General features: G+C 42.2%; 1 protein-coding gene across 1 annotated transcript in view; it reads right to left on the bottom strand.

Annotated features, from left to right (window-relative positions):
- The window catches only part of cplx4a (complexin 4a), a 62,344-nt gene extending 50,267 nt beyond the window's left edge, over positions 1-12,077 (bottom strand). Inside the window, exon 1 of the mRNA XM_085974236.1 lies at positions 11,817-12,077. Coding sequence (XP_085830362.1) covers positions 11,817-11,983 — 167 coding nt within the window. The 5' untranslated portion in view covers positions 11,984-12,077. The remainder of the gene's footprint in view (positions 1-11,816) is intronic.
- Between the last annotated feature and the right edge of the window lie 2,501 nt (positions 12,078-14,578).

The raw sequence follows: 14,578 nt of genomic DNA, 5'->3' as shown, positions 1-14,578 counted from the left end.
AGGCTGACTTTTTTTGTGTATCTTTTTGAAAAGATTAATTTATCAAACAGCATTAACAGATGGGATTGCAGATCAAGCCAAAAGGACTAAGCAAGAACAAATTTATTTAGTTTGACCAGACCAGGCAGGAATCAAATTTTGCAGCTCAGCTTTAGATATTTTAAGAGAAATCTTCTTCAATTTTCCTAATTTTATGGATAAAGAAATGTCACCTGATTTTTCTCTGCCATCGCATTATTGTAGAGAGATCATCATTTCATTGGCCTTGTCTCACTTGAATATGAATATATGATTATCAGTTAGTTGGCTCGGTGGTAGCGCTCTCACCTCTGAGTCAGAAGGTTGTAGGTTCAAGTCTCACTGAACCAGGGACCTGAGCACAAAATCTAAGCTGCATTATTGGAGGTGCTGGCTTTCGGTTGAGACGTTAAACCAAGGCCCTGTCTGCCCTCTAAGGTGGATGTAAAAGATCCCATGGCATTCTTTCAAAGAAGAAGAGGGGAGTTTTCCCTGGTGTTCTAGCCAATATTTATCCCTGAACAAACATCAATAAAAAACAGATTATCTGGTTATTATTAAATTGCTGTTTGTGGAACCTTGCTGTGCGCAAATTGGCTGCTGCGTTTCTCACATTACAACAGTAACTACACTTCAAAAAGCACTTCAATGGCTGTAAAGCACTTTGGGACATTCTGAGATCATGAAAGGCACTACGCTGTATATAAATTCTTTCTTTCTTTCAAGGAGAATTTTTAAAGATGTCAAATTCTTACTTGAATTTAGAAATAAATTGAGATAACTATAAAATTAAGATACACATACTATGTTCTGATGAGAGGGCAACAACCTGAAACATTGGCCGCGATTTTCCCTACCTCAGCGGGTCCATGGCGGGCCCGCTGCTGTCTCCATCCCGGCCTCCGACTTGACATTCCCCTGATTGGGCTTGTTAAACCTGCCCAGGGAGCTTCCTGGCCAATTGAAGGAAGCAAATCTGATGACGTCATTTGATGACACGTCATCAGCCGGTTTCCTTAAAGCAACCATGCGCAAATTTACTTTGACATTTGTGCTGTCAGTGTTCTACAGCATTGAGGTGCTGCAAACACTGACAATGACTGCACAGAGGTGCAGGGCTGCACCCAGGCTCTCCCATGACTTCCTTCATATGCTTATGGAGGGAGTCACAGCATGCAGGAAGGTTCTCTTCCCTTCAAATGGGCGGAAGAGTCCTCCCAGGAGACCAACACAGCCTGGTTGCACATTGCACAGGAGGGTACAAGCAGGGATGTGGTCAGGAGGACCAGGCTGCAGTGACGCAAACCTTTCAAAAATCTCAGTAGATCACAAAATGTTGCTGCAAAGCTACACTCAATCTCATCCTGCTATGCCACTCACACATCCCCATCGCTGCCTTCCCTACCTTATACCTGCACATCCTTACTCACACTAACACAAAACAATATGTTGTGAAACCAAACAGGGAGTAGACTATTTTAGATCTGGTAATGTGCAACGAGGCTGGATTAATTAATGATCTCGAAGTGAAGGATCCTCTTGGGAAGAGTGATCATAGCATGGTAGAATTTCAAATTCAGTTTGATGGTGAGAAAGCTAGGTCTCAAACTAGTGTCCTGAACTTAAACAAAGATAATTACAAAGGTATGGAGGCAGACTTGGTTAAAGAGGACTGGGAAAATATATTACAGGGTAAGACTGTAGAAAAGCAGGGGCAAACATTTAAGGAGATATTTCATAACTCTCAGCAAAGATATATTCCAGTGAGAAAGAAAGATTCTAAGAGAAGGATGAACCATCCGTGGCTAACTAAGGAAGTAAAGGATGGTATCAAATTGAAAACAAAAGCATACAATGTTGTGAAGAATAGTGGAAGGCCAGAGGATTGGGAAATTTTTAAAAACCAGCAAAGGACAACTAAAAAAATGATAAAGAGAGAGAACATAGCTTATGAGAGTAAGCTAGAAAGAAATATAAAAACAGGCAGTAAGAGCTTCTACAGGTATATAAAAAGGAAGAGAGTAGCTAAAGTAAACGTTGGTCCCCTATAGGATGAGTCTGGGGAATTAATAATGGGAAACAGGGAAATGGCGGAGACTTTGAACAAATATTTTGTCTCGGTCTTCACAATAGAAGACACTAAAAGCATCCCAATAATGGATAATCAAGGGGCTATGGGGGGGGGAACTTAAAACAATCACTATCACGGGAGAGAAAGTACTAGGCAAACTAATGGGACTAAAGGTGGAAAAGTCCCCTGGACCCGATGGCCTGTATCCTAGAGTCGTAAAAGAGGTGGCTGCAGAGATAGTGGATGCATTAGTTGTAATCTATCAAAATTCCCCGGATTCTGGAGAGGTCCCAGCAGACTGGAAAACTGCAAATGTAATGCACCTATTTAAGAAAGGAGGGAGACAGAAAGCAGGCATCTATCGAACAGTTAGCCTAATATCTGTCATTGGGAAAATGCTGGTGTTCATCATCAAGGAAGTGCTAGCAGGACATTTGGAAAATCATAATATAGTCAAGCAGAGTCAGTATGGATTTATGAAAGGGAAATCATGTTTGACAAATTTGCTGGAGTTCTTTGAGGATGTAACAGTAGGGTGGATAAAGGGAAGCCAGTAGATGTCGTGTATTTGGATTTCCAGAAGGCATTCGATAAGGTGCCACATAAAAGGTTACTACACAAGATAAGAGCTCACGGGGTTGGGAGTAACATATTAGCATGGATAGAGGATTGGCTAACTAACAGAAAACAGAGAGTCGGGATAAATGGGTCATTTTCAGGATGGCAAACTGTAACTAGTGGGGTGCTGCAGGGATCAGTGCTGGGGCCTCAAATATTTTTTTTTTTATTCGCTTATGGGATCTGGGCGTCACTGGCAAGGCCAGCATTTATTGCCCATCCCTAATTACCCTAGAGAAGGTGGTGGTGAGCCGCCTTCTTGAACCACTGCAGTCCGTGTGGTGAAGGTACTCCCACAGTGCTGTTAGGTAGGGAGATCCAGGATTTTGACCCAGCGACGATGAAGGATCGGCGATAGACATCCAAGTCAGGATGGTATGTGGAACTTGGAGGTGGTGGTGTTCCCTTGCGCCTGCTGCCCTTGTCCTTCTAGGTGGAAGAGGTCGCTGGTTTGGGAGGTGCTGCCGAAGAAGCCTTGGCGAGTTGCTGCAGTGCATCTTGGAGATGGTACACACTGCAGCCATGGTACGCCGATGGTGGAGGGAGTGAATGTTTAAGGTGGTGGATGGGGTGCCAATCAAATGGGCTGCTTTGTCCTGGATGGTGTCGAGCTTCTTGAGTGTTGCTGGAGCTGCACTCATCCAGGCAAGTGGAGAGTATTCCATCACACTCCTTACTTGTGCCTTGTAGATGATGGAAAGGCTTTGGGGAGTCAGGAGGTAAGACATTTGCTGCAGAATACCTAGCCTCTGACCTGCTCTTGTTGCCACCATATATATGTGGCTGGTCCAGTTAAGTTTCTGGTCAATGGTAACCCCCAGGATGTTGATGGTGGGGGATTCAGCGATGGTAATGCCGTTGAATGTCAAGGGGAGGTGGTTAGACTATCGCTTGTTGGAGATAGTCATTGCCTGGCACTTCTGTGGCGCGAATGTTACCTGCCACTTAACAGCCCAAGCCTGAACGTCATCCAGGTCTTGTTGCATGCGGGCATGGACTGCTTCATTATCTGAGGAGTTGTGAATGGCGCTGAACACTGTGCAATCATCAGCGAACATCCCCATTTCTGACCTTATGTTGGAGGGAAGGTCATTGATGAAGCAGCTGAAAATGGCTGGGCCTAGGACACTGCCCTGAGGAAATCCTGCAGCGATATCCTGGGGCTGTGCTGACTGACCTTCAACCATCACAACCATCTTCCTTTGTGCTAGGTATGACTCCAGCCAGTGGAGTGTTTTCCTCCTGATTCCCATTGACTTCAGTATTACTAGGGCTCCTTGATGCCACACTTGGTAAAATGCTGCCTTGATGTCAAGGGCAGTCACTCTCGCCTCACCGCTGGAATTCAGCTCCTTTGTCCATGTTTGGACCAAGGGTGTAATGAGATCGGGAGCCAAGTGATCTTGGTGGAACCCAAACTGGGCATCAGTGAGCAGGTTATTGATGAGTAAGTGCCGCTTGATAGCACTGTCGATGACACCTTCCATCACTTTGCTGATGATTGAGAGTGGACTGAGGGGACGTTAATTGGTCGGATTGGATTTGTCCTGCTTTTTGTGGACAGGACATACCTGGGCAGTTTTCCACATTATTGGATAGATGCCAGTGTTGTAGCTGTACTGGAACAGCTTGGCTAGAAGCGCGGCTAGTTCTGGAGCACAAGTCTTCAGCACGATAGTCGGGATGTTGTCGGGGCCCATAGACTTTGCTGTTTCCAGTGCACTCAGCTGTTTCTTGATATCACGTGGAATAAATCGAATTAGCTGAAGGCTGGCTTCTGTGATGGTGGGGACCTCGGGAGTAAGCCAATATGGATCATCCACTCAGCACTTCTGGCTGAAGATGGTTGGAAACGCTTCAGCCTTGTCTTTTGCACTCACGTGCTGGACTCCACCATCATTGAGGATGGGGATATTCATGGAGCCTCCTCCTCCCGTTAGTTGTTTAATGGTCCACCACCATTCACGACTGGATGTGGCAGGACTGCAGAGCTTTGATCTGATCTGTTGATTGTGGGATTGCTTAGCCCTGTCTATAGCATGCTGCTTCTGCTTTTTAGCATGCATGTAGTCCTGTGTTGCAGCTTCCCCAGGTTGGCACCTCATTTTTAGGTACACCTGCTGCTGCTCCTGGCATGCTCTTCTACACTCCTTATTGAACCAGGGTTGGTTCCCTGGCTTGGTGCTAATGGTAGAGTGAGGGATATGCCGGGCCATGAGGTTACAGATTGTAGTGGAATACAATTCTGCTGCTGCTGATGGCCCACAGTGCCTTATGGATTCCCAGTTTTGAGCTGCTAGATCTGTTCTGGATCTATCCCATTTAGCACGATGGTAGTGCCACAAAACATGATGGAGGGTGTTCTCAGTGTGAAGACAGGACTTTGTCTCCACAATGACTGTGTGGTCGTCACTGCTACCAATGCTGTCATGGACAGATGCATCTGCGACAGGTAGATTGGCGAGGACAAGGTCATGTAGGTTTTTCCCTCGTGTTGGTTCTCTCACCACCTGTCGTAGGCCCAGACTGGCAGTTATGTCCTTCAGGACTCGGCCAGCTCGGTCAGTAATGGTGCTACCAAGCCTCTCTTGGTGATGGACATTGAAGTCCCCCACCTAGAATACGTTCTGTGCCCTTGTTACTCTCGGTGCTTCTTCCAAGTGGTGTTCAACATGGAGGAGTGCTGATTCATCAGCTGAGGGAGGGCAGTAGGTGGTAATCAACAGGAGGTTTCCTTGCCCGATCTATATTAATGAGTTGGATGAAGGGACCGAATGTAATGCAGCCAAATTTGCTGATGATACAAAGATAGATGGGAAAGCAAGTTGTGTGGAGAATGCAAAGAATCTCCAAAGGGATATAGATAGGCTAAATGAGTGGGCAAAAATCTGTCAGATGGAGTTTAACGTGGGAAAATGTGAGGTTATCCACTTTGGTAGGAAAAATAAAAAGCAAATTATTATTTAAATGGGGAGAGATTACAAAATGCTGAGGTACAGAGGGATCTGGGGGTCCTCGTACATGAATCACAAAAAGTGAGCATTCAGGTACAGCAAGTAATTAGGAAGGCAAATGGAGTGTTGGCCTTTATTGCAAAGGGAATGGAGTATAAAAGTAGGGAAGTCCTGTTACAACTGTACAGGGTGTTGGTGAGACCACACCTGGAGTACTGCGTACAGTTTTGGTCTCCGTATTTAAGGAAGGATATACTTGCATTGGAGGCAGTTCAGAGAAGGTTCACGAGGTTGATTCCGGAGATGAAGGGGTTGTCTTATGAAGAATGATTGAGCAGTTTGGGCCTATATTCATTAGAGTTTAGAAGAATGGGAGGGGATCTTATTGAAACATATAAGATTCTGAAGGGGCTTGACAGGGTAGATGCAGAGAGGATGTTTCCCCTCGTGGGGGAATCTAGAACTAGGGGGCATAATTTCAGAATAAGGATGTACCCATTTAAATCGGAAATGAGGAGGAATTTCTTCTCTCAGAGGGTTGTGAATCTTTGGAATTCTCTTCCGCAGAGAGCTGTGGAGGCTGGGTCATTGAATATATTTAAGGTGTAGATAGACAGATTTTTGAAAGGTAAGGGAGTCAAGGGTTATGGGGAGCGGGCAGGGAAGTGAAGTTGAGGCCAAGATCAGGTCAGCCATGATCATATTGAATGGCGGAGCAGGCTCGAGGGGCCAAATGACCGACTCCTGCTCCTACGTCTTATGTTCTTATGTAATAGACTATGACAATGCAGTGGATGTATTATACATGGACTTTCAGAAGGGCTTCGATAACATACCACATGAAAGACTCGTGACAAAGGTCAGGGTGTCGAATCAGGGGCCAGAATGGAGTGAAAGATGGCCAGAAAACAGAGGGAAGTTTTTCAATTGGCAGAAGGTGTGAAGTGGTGTCCTACAGGAATCCATGCTGGGACCACTGTTGTTCACCATATACATCGATAATTTAGATTCAGAAATTGGAGGTGTGGTGTTGAAATTTGCAGATGATACCAAATTGAGCTGTATATAGCTAATAATGGGGTAGCCAGCACTAAAATACAGGAAGACATAAAGAGGCTCGCAGAGTGGATGGATAAATGGCAAACTAAATTCAATAGAGCAAAGTGTGAGGTGATTCATTTTGGTAGGAGGAATAAGGAGGCTATTTATTCCTTGGAACATAACAAACTCAATGGGGTAGAGGAGCAAAGAGATCTGGGGAATTCAAATACATAAATCACCCCTCTGCCTTGGGACACCTTACTACGTTAAAAATGCTATACTTATTGTTGTTGAGAATTGAGAGGATGCAACTATCAGGAAAGACTGAGCAGGCTGGGGCTCTTTTATATAAGAACATAAGAAATAGGAGCAGGAGTAGGCCAATCGGCCCCTCGAGCCTGCTCCGCCATTCAATAAGATCATGGCTGATCTGATCCTAACCGCCAATCCACTATCACAGGACTATCTCCTGAATCTAACAGAATTAGACACACGAAACAGGAGCAGGATCAGGCTACACGGCCCCTGGGCCCGCTCCGCTACCCACAGGGCCATGACCGATCCGAACCTAGACTCATGTCCAAATTCCTGCCCGCTCCCCGTAACCCTTAATTCCCTTTTCTTCTAGGAAACTGTCTATTTCTGTTTTAAATTTATGTAATGATGTAGCTTCGACAGCTTTTTGGGGCAGCATATTCCATGGACCTACCACCCTCTGAGTGAAGTAGTTCCTCCTCATCTCAGTTTTGAAAGAGCAGCCCCTTATTCTAAGACTATGCCCCCTAGTTCTAGTTTCACCCATCATCTGGAACATCCTCCCCGCATCCACCCGATCCAACCCCTTCACAATCTTATATGTTTCAATAAGATCGCCTCTCATTCTTCTGAACTCCAATGAGTAGAGTCCCAATCTACTCAACCTCTCCTCATATGTCCATCCCCTCATCCCTGGGATTAACCGAGTGAACCTTCTTTGTACTGACTCGAGAGCAAGTATGTCTTTTCTTAAGTATGGACACCAAAACTGTATGCAGTATTCCAGGTGCGGTCTCACCAATACCTTGTACAACTGAAGCAATACCTCCCTATTTTTATATTCTATCCCCCTAGCAATGAAAGCCAACATTCCATTGGCCTTCTTAATCACTTGCTGCACCTGCATACTAACCTTTTGAGTTTCGTGCACCAGGACCCCCAGATCCCTTTGTACTTCAGTACTTTCCAGTTTCTTGCCATTAAGATAATAACTTGCTCTACGATTTTTCCTGCCAAAGTGCATAACCTCACACTTTCCAGTATTGTATTCCATCTGCCAAATCTCTGCCCACTTACTTAGCCTGTCTATGTCCCTTTGCAGGTTTTTTATGTCCTCCTCACTCACTACTTTCCCTCCCATCTTAGTATCATCTGCAAACTTTGATATGTTACACTCGGTCCCCTCCTCCAATTCGTTAATATAGATTGTAAAGAGTTGGGGACCCAGCACTGACCCCTGCGGAACACCACTGGTTACTGATTGCCAGTCTGAGAATGAACCATTTATCCCAACTCTCTGCCTTCTGTTAGATAGCCAATCCTCTATCCATGCCAGAATATTACCCCCAATCCCGTGATTTTTTATCTTAAGCAATAATCTTTTGTGTGGCACCTTGTCAAATGCCTTTTGGAAGTCTAAATACACTACGTCCACTGGTTCACCTTTATCCACCCTATATGTTACTTCCTCAAAGAACTCCAGCAAATTTGTCAAACATGACTTCCCCTTCATAAAACCATGCTGACTTTGTCTTATTAAATTATGATTATCCAAATGTCCTGTTACTGTCTCCTTAATAATGGACTCCAAAATTTTACCTACCACAGATGTTATGCTAACTGGTCTATAGTTTCCAGCCTTCTGTCTACTGCCCATTTTAAATAAGGGTGTTACATTAGCAGTTTTCCAGTCTGCCGGGACCTTTGCCTTCTCTGGAAAAGTGAAGACTAAGAGAAGACCTGATAGAGGTTTTTTAAATTATGTAGTTCAATAGGTTGGACAAGGAAAACTGTTTCCACTAATGCGTGAGTCCAGAACAAGGGGGCATAAATATAAGATAGCCACAAATGGATCAAATAAAGATTTTAAGAGATTTCTTTACACTAACAGTGGTGAAAATGTGGAACTCACTATTACATGAAATGGTTGAAGAAAATGGCTTTGATGCATTTAAGGATAGTCTTGATGCACACATGAATGAGAAGATAATATAGGCATATGGGGGCAGGGTATGAAGAGATATTTAGAGTGGGAGGAGACTCATGTGGATTACAAACACCGGCATACACCAGTTAGGCCAAATAGCTTGTTGATTCAATATAATTCTACATAATTCAATGTATATACCCTACCAAACGCAATGTTCCATTAATAAATTTGGAAATACAGTGAGGGAGCTACTAAACCTCTTAAAAGGTTAATAGTATTATAAATGTGTGTGAAGCTTGATAATTTCATACTTGCTCTTTGTTTTTACAGCTTGTATAAGGAATTGGCTTAAGGACAGAAAACAGCGAGTTGTGGTAAATGGCTGTTTTTCAGGCTGGAGGATGGTAGACAGTGGTGTTCCCCAAGGGTCAGTGCTGGGGCCCCTGCTTTTTTTGATATATATAAATGACCTGGATATTGGAATACAGAGTAGAATTTTTAAATTTGCCGATGACACCAAACTTGGGGGTGTGGCAAACAGTGAGGATGATATCAATCGACTGCAACAGGACATAGAAAGGCTAGCAAAATGGGCAGACAAGTGGCAGATGGAATTTAATACAGAGAAGTGTGAGGTCATGCATTTTGGCAGAAGGAACAGGGAGAGGCAATATACACGTTAACACTGTGCCATTAAGAGTGTGCAGGGACAGAAAGACCTGGGAGTTAATGTGCATAGGTTCCTGAAGGTGGCAGGACATATTGAGAGAGTGGTTAACAAAGCATATGGGATCTTGGGCTTCATAAATAGAGGTATTGGCCCAGAAATTCTGTTCGCAGACCTCCCGCGGGCAGAGGGCTGCGATCTTGAAAGATTTGTGACTAGACCAGAGGGCTCCCAGGAGGCACAGAGTTCCGTTGCTGGGCCTCTTCAAACTGCCGGTGCGCAGGGCCCACGTATCCCAGAGGCGCAGGTGGTTCGCAGCGTCCCTGGGATCACGTGGGCCATGGGGAACCAATCAGAGAAGGGAATCTCCCTTCATACATTTGACAGGAAGACCTGTCAAATATATGAATGGAAATCACCCCAAAAACATAGTAAAACTTTAAATAAATTTTTAAAAAAACATCACATTTTTAAAATGACTTTAAATTACATAAATGAAGTATTTTAAACAAAAATTTTATTTTTTGAAAATAAATAATTAAAGTTTTTAACAGGGCTAAAATTAAACTTACCTTTCTTTAAAGTATTTTTAAATGATAAATCAGTGGAAACATTTTTTTAAAACTTTTTTCAACTCTTATCCTGGTAACAGCAGGCCTTACGCCTGCTTTTCGAGGCGTAAGAATTGTAAGTGTTTTCTGCGGCCGGAAGGTCTCCAAAAAGCAGAACTCTCCCCCCCGCAGAGGCCCTTCTCAAGTACTTTCTTGACAGATCAGAAATGCCGGTTTCCAGCGCATGCACAGTGCATGCCTAAAACTGGCATTTCCGTTGGCACTACGGGTGAGTACACAGCGCGTACACACCCGTAGGGAATGGAATTTCTGCCTCATTGAGTACAAAAGTAGAGAAGTTATGCTGAACCTTTATAAAGCGCTGGTTAGGCCACAACTGGAGTATTGCGTCCAGTTCTTGTCACCGCACTTTAGGAAGGATGTGAAGGCTCTTGAGAGGGTGCAGAGGAGATTTACCAGAATGGTTCCGGGGATGGGGGATCTTAGCTACAAGGACAGGTTGGAGAAGCTGGATTTGTTTTCATTAGAGCAAAGGAGGTTGAGGGGTGATTTGATAGAGTTGTACAAGATTATGATGGGTTTGGATAAGCTAGACGGGGAAAGGCTGTTCCCACTAGTTGATGGTACAAGGACTAGGGGACACAGATTTAAGGTTTTGGGCAAGAGATACAGGGGAGAGGTGAGGAAAAACTTTTTTACGCAGCGAGTGATGAGTACCTGGAATTTGCTGCCGACAGAAGTGGTGGAAGCGGAGACACTCAATGTTTTCAAGGGGAGACTGGATAGGCACTTGAAGGAAATAAACTTGCAGGGCTACAGGGATAGAGCGGGGGAATGGGACTGACTGGATTGCTCTACAGAGAGCCGGCACGGACTCAATGGGTGAATGGCCTCCTTATGTGCCGTTATGACTCGATAACTCTATGATGTTTGCTTCAGAAGTCCAAATGAACAGAATGAACACAAGAAGACTGCAGTTCTTTTATGTCTAATAAAACCAAGCATTTTAAACCAGTTTGTAACGCTGAGATGATATTTTCCTCCTTTCCCTCTACCAGCAAAAAAAGATATTTCACTAAACTTTCAAAGCTGTAAAATAAAGAAATAAATGTGCCTATTCAGCTGCTCTTACTGAATATATTTGAATATGTTATGCCTTGCCTTCAACACCTTTTAAAAAAAAAACTCTGATCAATTCTTGTTTTGCAACACAAACAAGCACCTCGAACACAGAAAGATTTTGGGGGGCAGGGAAACTTCAGCATAGAAACAAACCTTTCCTGACAGGTATTAGAATATGTTTTCAACCTTTTCGGAATTTATGGGGTTTTTTTGTTGGAAATTTTATCCAAGATTAAATAGAAGTCAGTTAATATACAGTTGTTCCAAACAGTCTTTAAGCTAATTACTAGCACAGATCTATAAAGATGCATAGGTAGAGATTTGTAAAATTGTTTTATATCATCCACATACTGATGCTCATTAAATAAGTAATAATCTAGAATTTTGTTTTCCATCAACAATCTAGCAAACAGCAGTGTTAAAATTTAGGTTCAAAACTGCCTTATAAATTATATATTATGTTGCAAAGGCCATGTCATTATTTTGTATGGATTGATGCTGTTTGTTTCTGGGACATGTATAAAATTATAATCATTTGTATCATATTTATAGTCTTTGTTAAACTTACTTTTCTTCCACCACCTGCTTTTGGTATTCTTCATATTCTTCTCTAGTCATGCCTGCCGCAGCTGCAGGGTCTGAAGAATCTCCTTCTTCTTTCTTTCCTTCATCTCCACCTCCAAGTCCTAAGTTCTTCACCTGCCCACTCACCATCGATTTCAACAAAAAAGACATCCTTTATTAATAAAAATAATTAATTAGATATAAAGCTGTAGTTAGAAGATACATATAAGGAAAAATGAAGAGAGGACCAGTCAGCCTGGCTGGCTTTTACTTTAAAGACAGGGAGCTAGTCAAGTGCCTTTGAGAAAATGGTTCGCATTCAGTAATCTGGATTAAACCATTGAACTCTTCAATCTTCCAGAGGCAGATGGTTCAGATCACGCTGTACATCATTATTCTCTACCGTCTATTTTTAATAATACTTTAAGCTAATTTTTTCTCAAGGGTTATTTCTGTAGACTCTTATTTTCTTGCCGATAAAAAAAATAAACAAGAACGTGTCACAAGTCAAAGATTTGATTTGATAAAAGTAATTAAGTGGCTCATTTTAAATCGGGTTGACCACACATGCTGTTGAAAAACCATGGCGCTTTAAAGAGAGATTTATGTAAAAAATATATATTGCATCATAGGATGATACTAGCTGTATTCAGATGCTCGTCAAAGCTGGATAAGCAATCTGTTTCCGAGAACTATTGTATTTAAAGGAATATATACACTAGCACAGCATACCAGGGCACATTAGCACCATTGCCATTCTCAGGAAAGTTCTTAACTCAAGCCAATTGGTATCATTCACTCACTACCACAATGTCCCATGTGCACAATGTTTAGTGACTGTAATGTATATCAGTGTGTTATAACCAAATAACAATCACAAGTAAAATAAAAGACCATGAATTTGATTGATCACACTTGTATTCTACTATTTCAATATTTTTCAGGCTTGTGTGTGTTTATAAATTCAGAAGATTGTATAGTAGTTGAGGATAATTTGTAAAAGACATTTATGATAACATTCTATAAAGAATATTTCCCAGTTAACTAAAGAAATGAATAACAATTTACTACAGTGAATTCTATAATGTGTTTACTCTCAATTTAGGTAGGCGTAATGGTATCATCTTTTTCTATTTTCAATACAGAGTCAGCTCAATTTTCAAAGCCATGGAATTCAATTCAATAATAAGTGCAACAGACTACATTTCCATTATGGAAGTATTATCTTCTCAATGGGTATTATTTGATGAAATGCTATTGCATAGGATTTAAAACCACAAGGTTTTTATTCATAAGGGTATTTGAGCTGTAGGAGGAGACAAATGGTTTGAACATTGCTATTTAAAACCATTTACAAATGTGGAAACCTAGGTCCCAAATGTAATTCCTAATTGTTTATATTATGTTTTGATGCTGTAGGTAATCTCAAAAGAGGTTCATTACATTAGTATTTTCCTGATTAAAGTTTCATTCATATGCCAGTTATGCAACACATTTTGTGCAATGTGAAGCAACTTTGACTTTGCTTCAATATAGGCTGTGTAGTGTGATTCAGGTGGGAAGCCTCCCATATCAAATAGAAACAAATAACATAAGACTATCTCAAGGAATCAATTTCAGTCTACTTCACCTTCACAACAGCTGCAGTTTGACAGCAGCCATTGCAGAGTGACGTTTATAATATTCCCATGTGGTCCAATGGATTGACGAGGCACTCTTTAAACTTTATTTTTAATCTTTTAATGCTTACTGTCCTGTCGACTCTCTCCGAACATTACATTTAATGGCATTCAAATTCCAGAAAGTAGTGCTCTGTGCAGGGGCTGAATGAAAGCTTGGTTCGCTTAAAAATACAACTAGAATTCCTCCAAGCGAGAGCTGGACCTGTTTCTGGCTAGGGAGGTGATCACCTCTTACATAAGGTAAATACAGCATAGAATTATCAGAGCCAGTGTGTTCTTCTGGACCAGTTTCAATCATCTAAGGGGGCTGGAGTGCAATTTCCCAGATTTCTCCCCCCCCCAAATTGGCCCAGGATTTTATTTGTTTTTTCGCCTCTCCCAGGAGATCACACAGATGGGGTGGAGACTGTATATATTGTGTGGGACAGGCAATGGATCAAAGGGTCCTTTTCTGTTTATCATTGTTTGTTCCGATGTTCATAAATTGCATTTACATAGTGACTTATCACATCCTTCAGGACATCCTAAAATCTTTTACAGAAAGTAGAGTACTTTTGAAATGCAGTAACTTTTGCTGTGTAGACAACAGTGGCAACCAATTTGTACACCAGAACCCATAAACAGCAAATTAAAGAATGCCCAGATAATGTTTGTGGTCACATTGAATAAGGGAGAAATGTTGTACAGGATAATTGCCTGCTCTTATTTGAATAGAACTATGGGATCTTTTGCATCTACCTAAGCAGGGTGGTAGGATCGTGGTTTAACATCTCATCCAAAATGTGTCACCTTCAATAATGCAGTATTCCCTCAGTACTGCACTGAACTATCAGCCTAGATTATGTGTTAATGTCCATAGTGAAAATTGAGCTCAATTGAGGTCTGAGAGGTGAGAGTGTTGCTAATTGAATTAGACTGATACTATTGCTGTATAGACCTTCTGAACAGGAGGAGGCAATAAACAAAGATGGTTTTAAAAGATTAAGGAATCATGTAAAAGAGCTGCAATATTAATGTTAGTGGACTTCACACCTCAGACCGAAGGCTGATGGGCTCAATTTTCACTATGGACATTAACACATAA

Source organism: Somniosus microcephalus, chromosome 2, assembly GCF_052327205.1.
Source record: "Somniosus microcephalus isolate GS21.2 chromosome 2, FLI_Smic_1.0, whole genome shotgun sequence".
Taxonomy (NCBI): Eukaryota; Metazoa; Chordata; class Chondrichthyes; order Squaliformes; family Somniosidae; genus Somniosus; species Somniosus microcephalus.
This window is presented reverse-complemented; position numbering and strand designations above follow the sequence as displayed.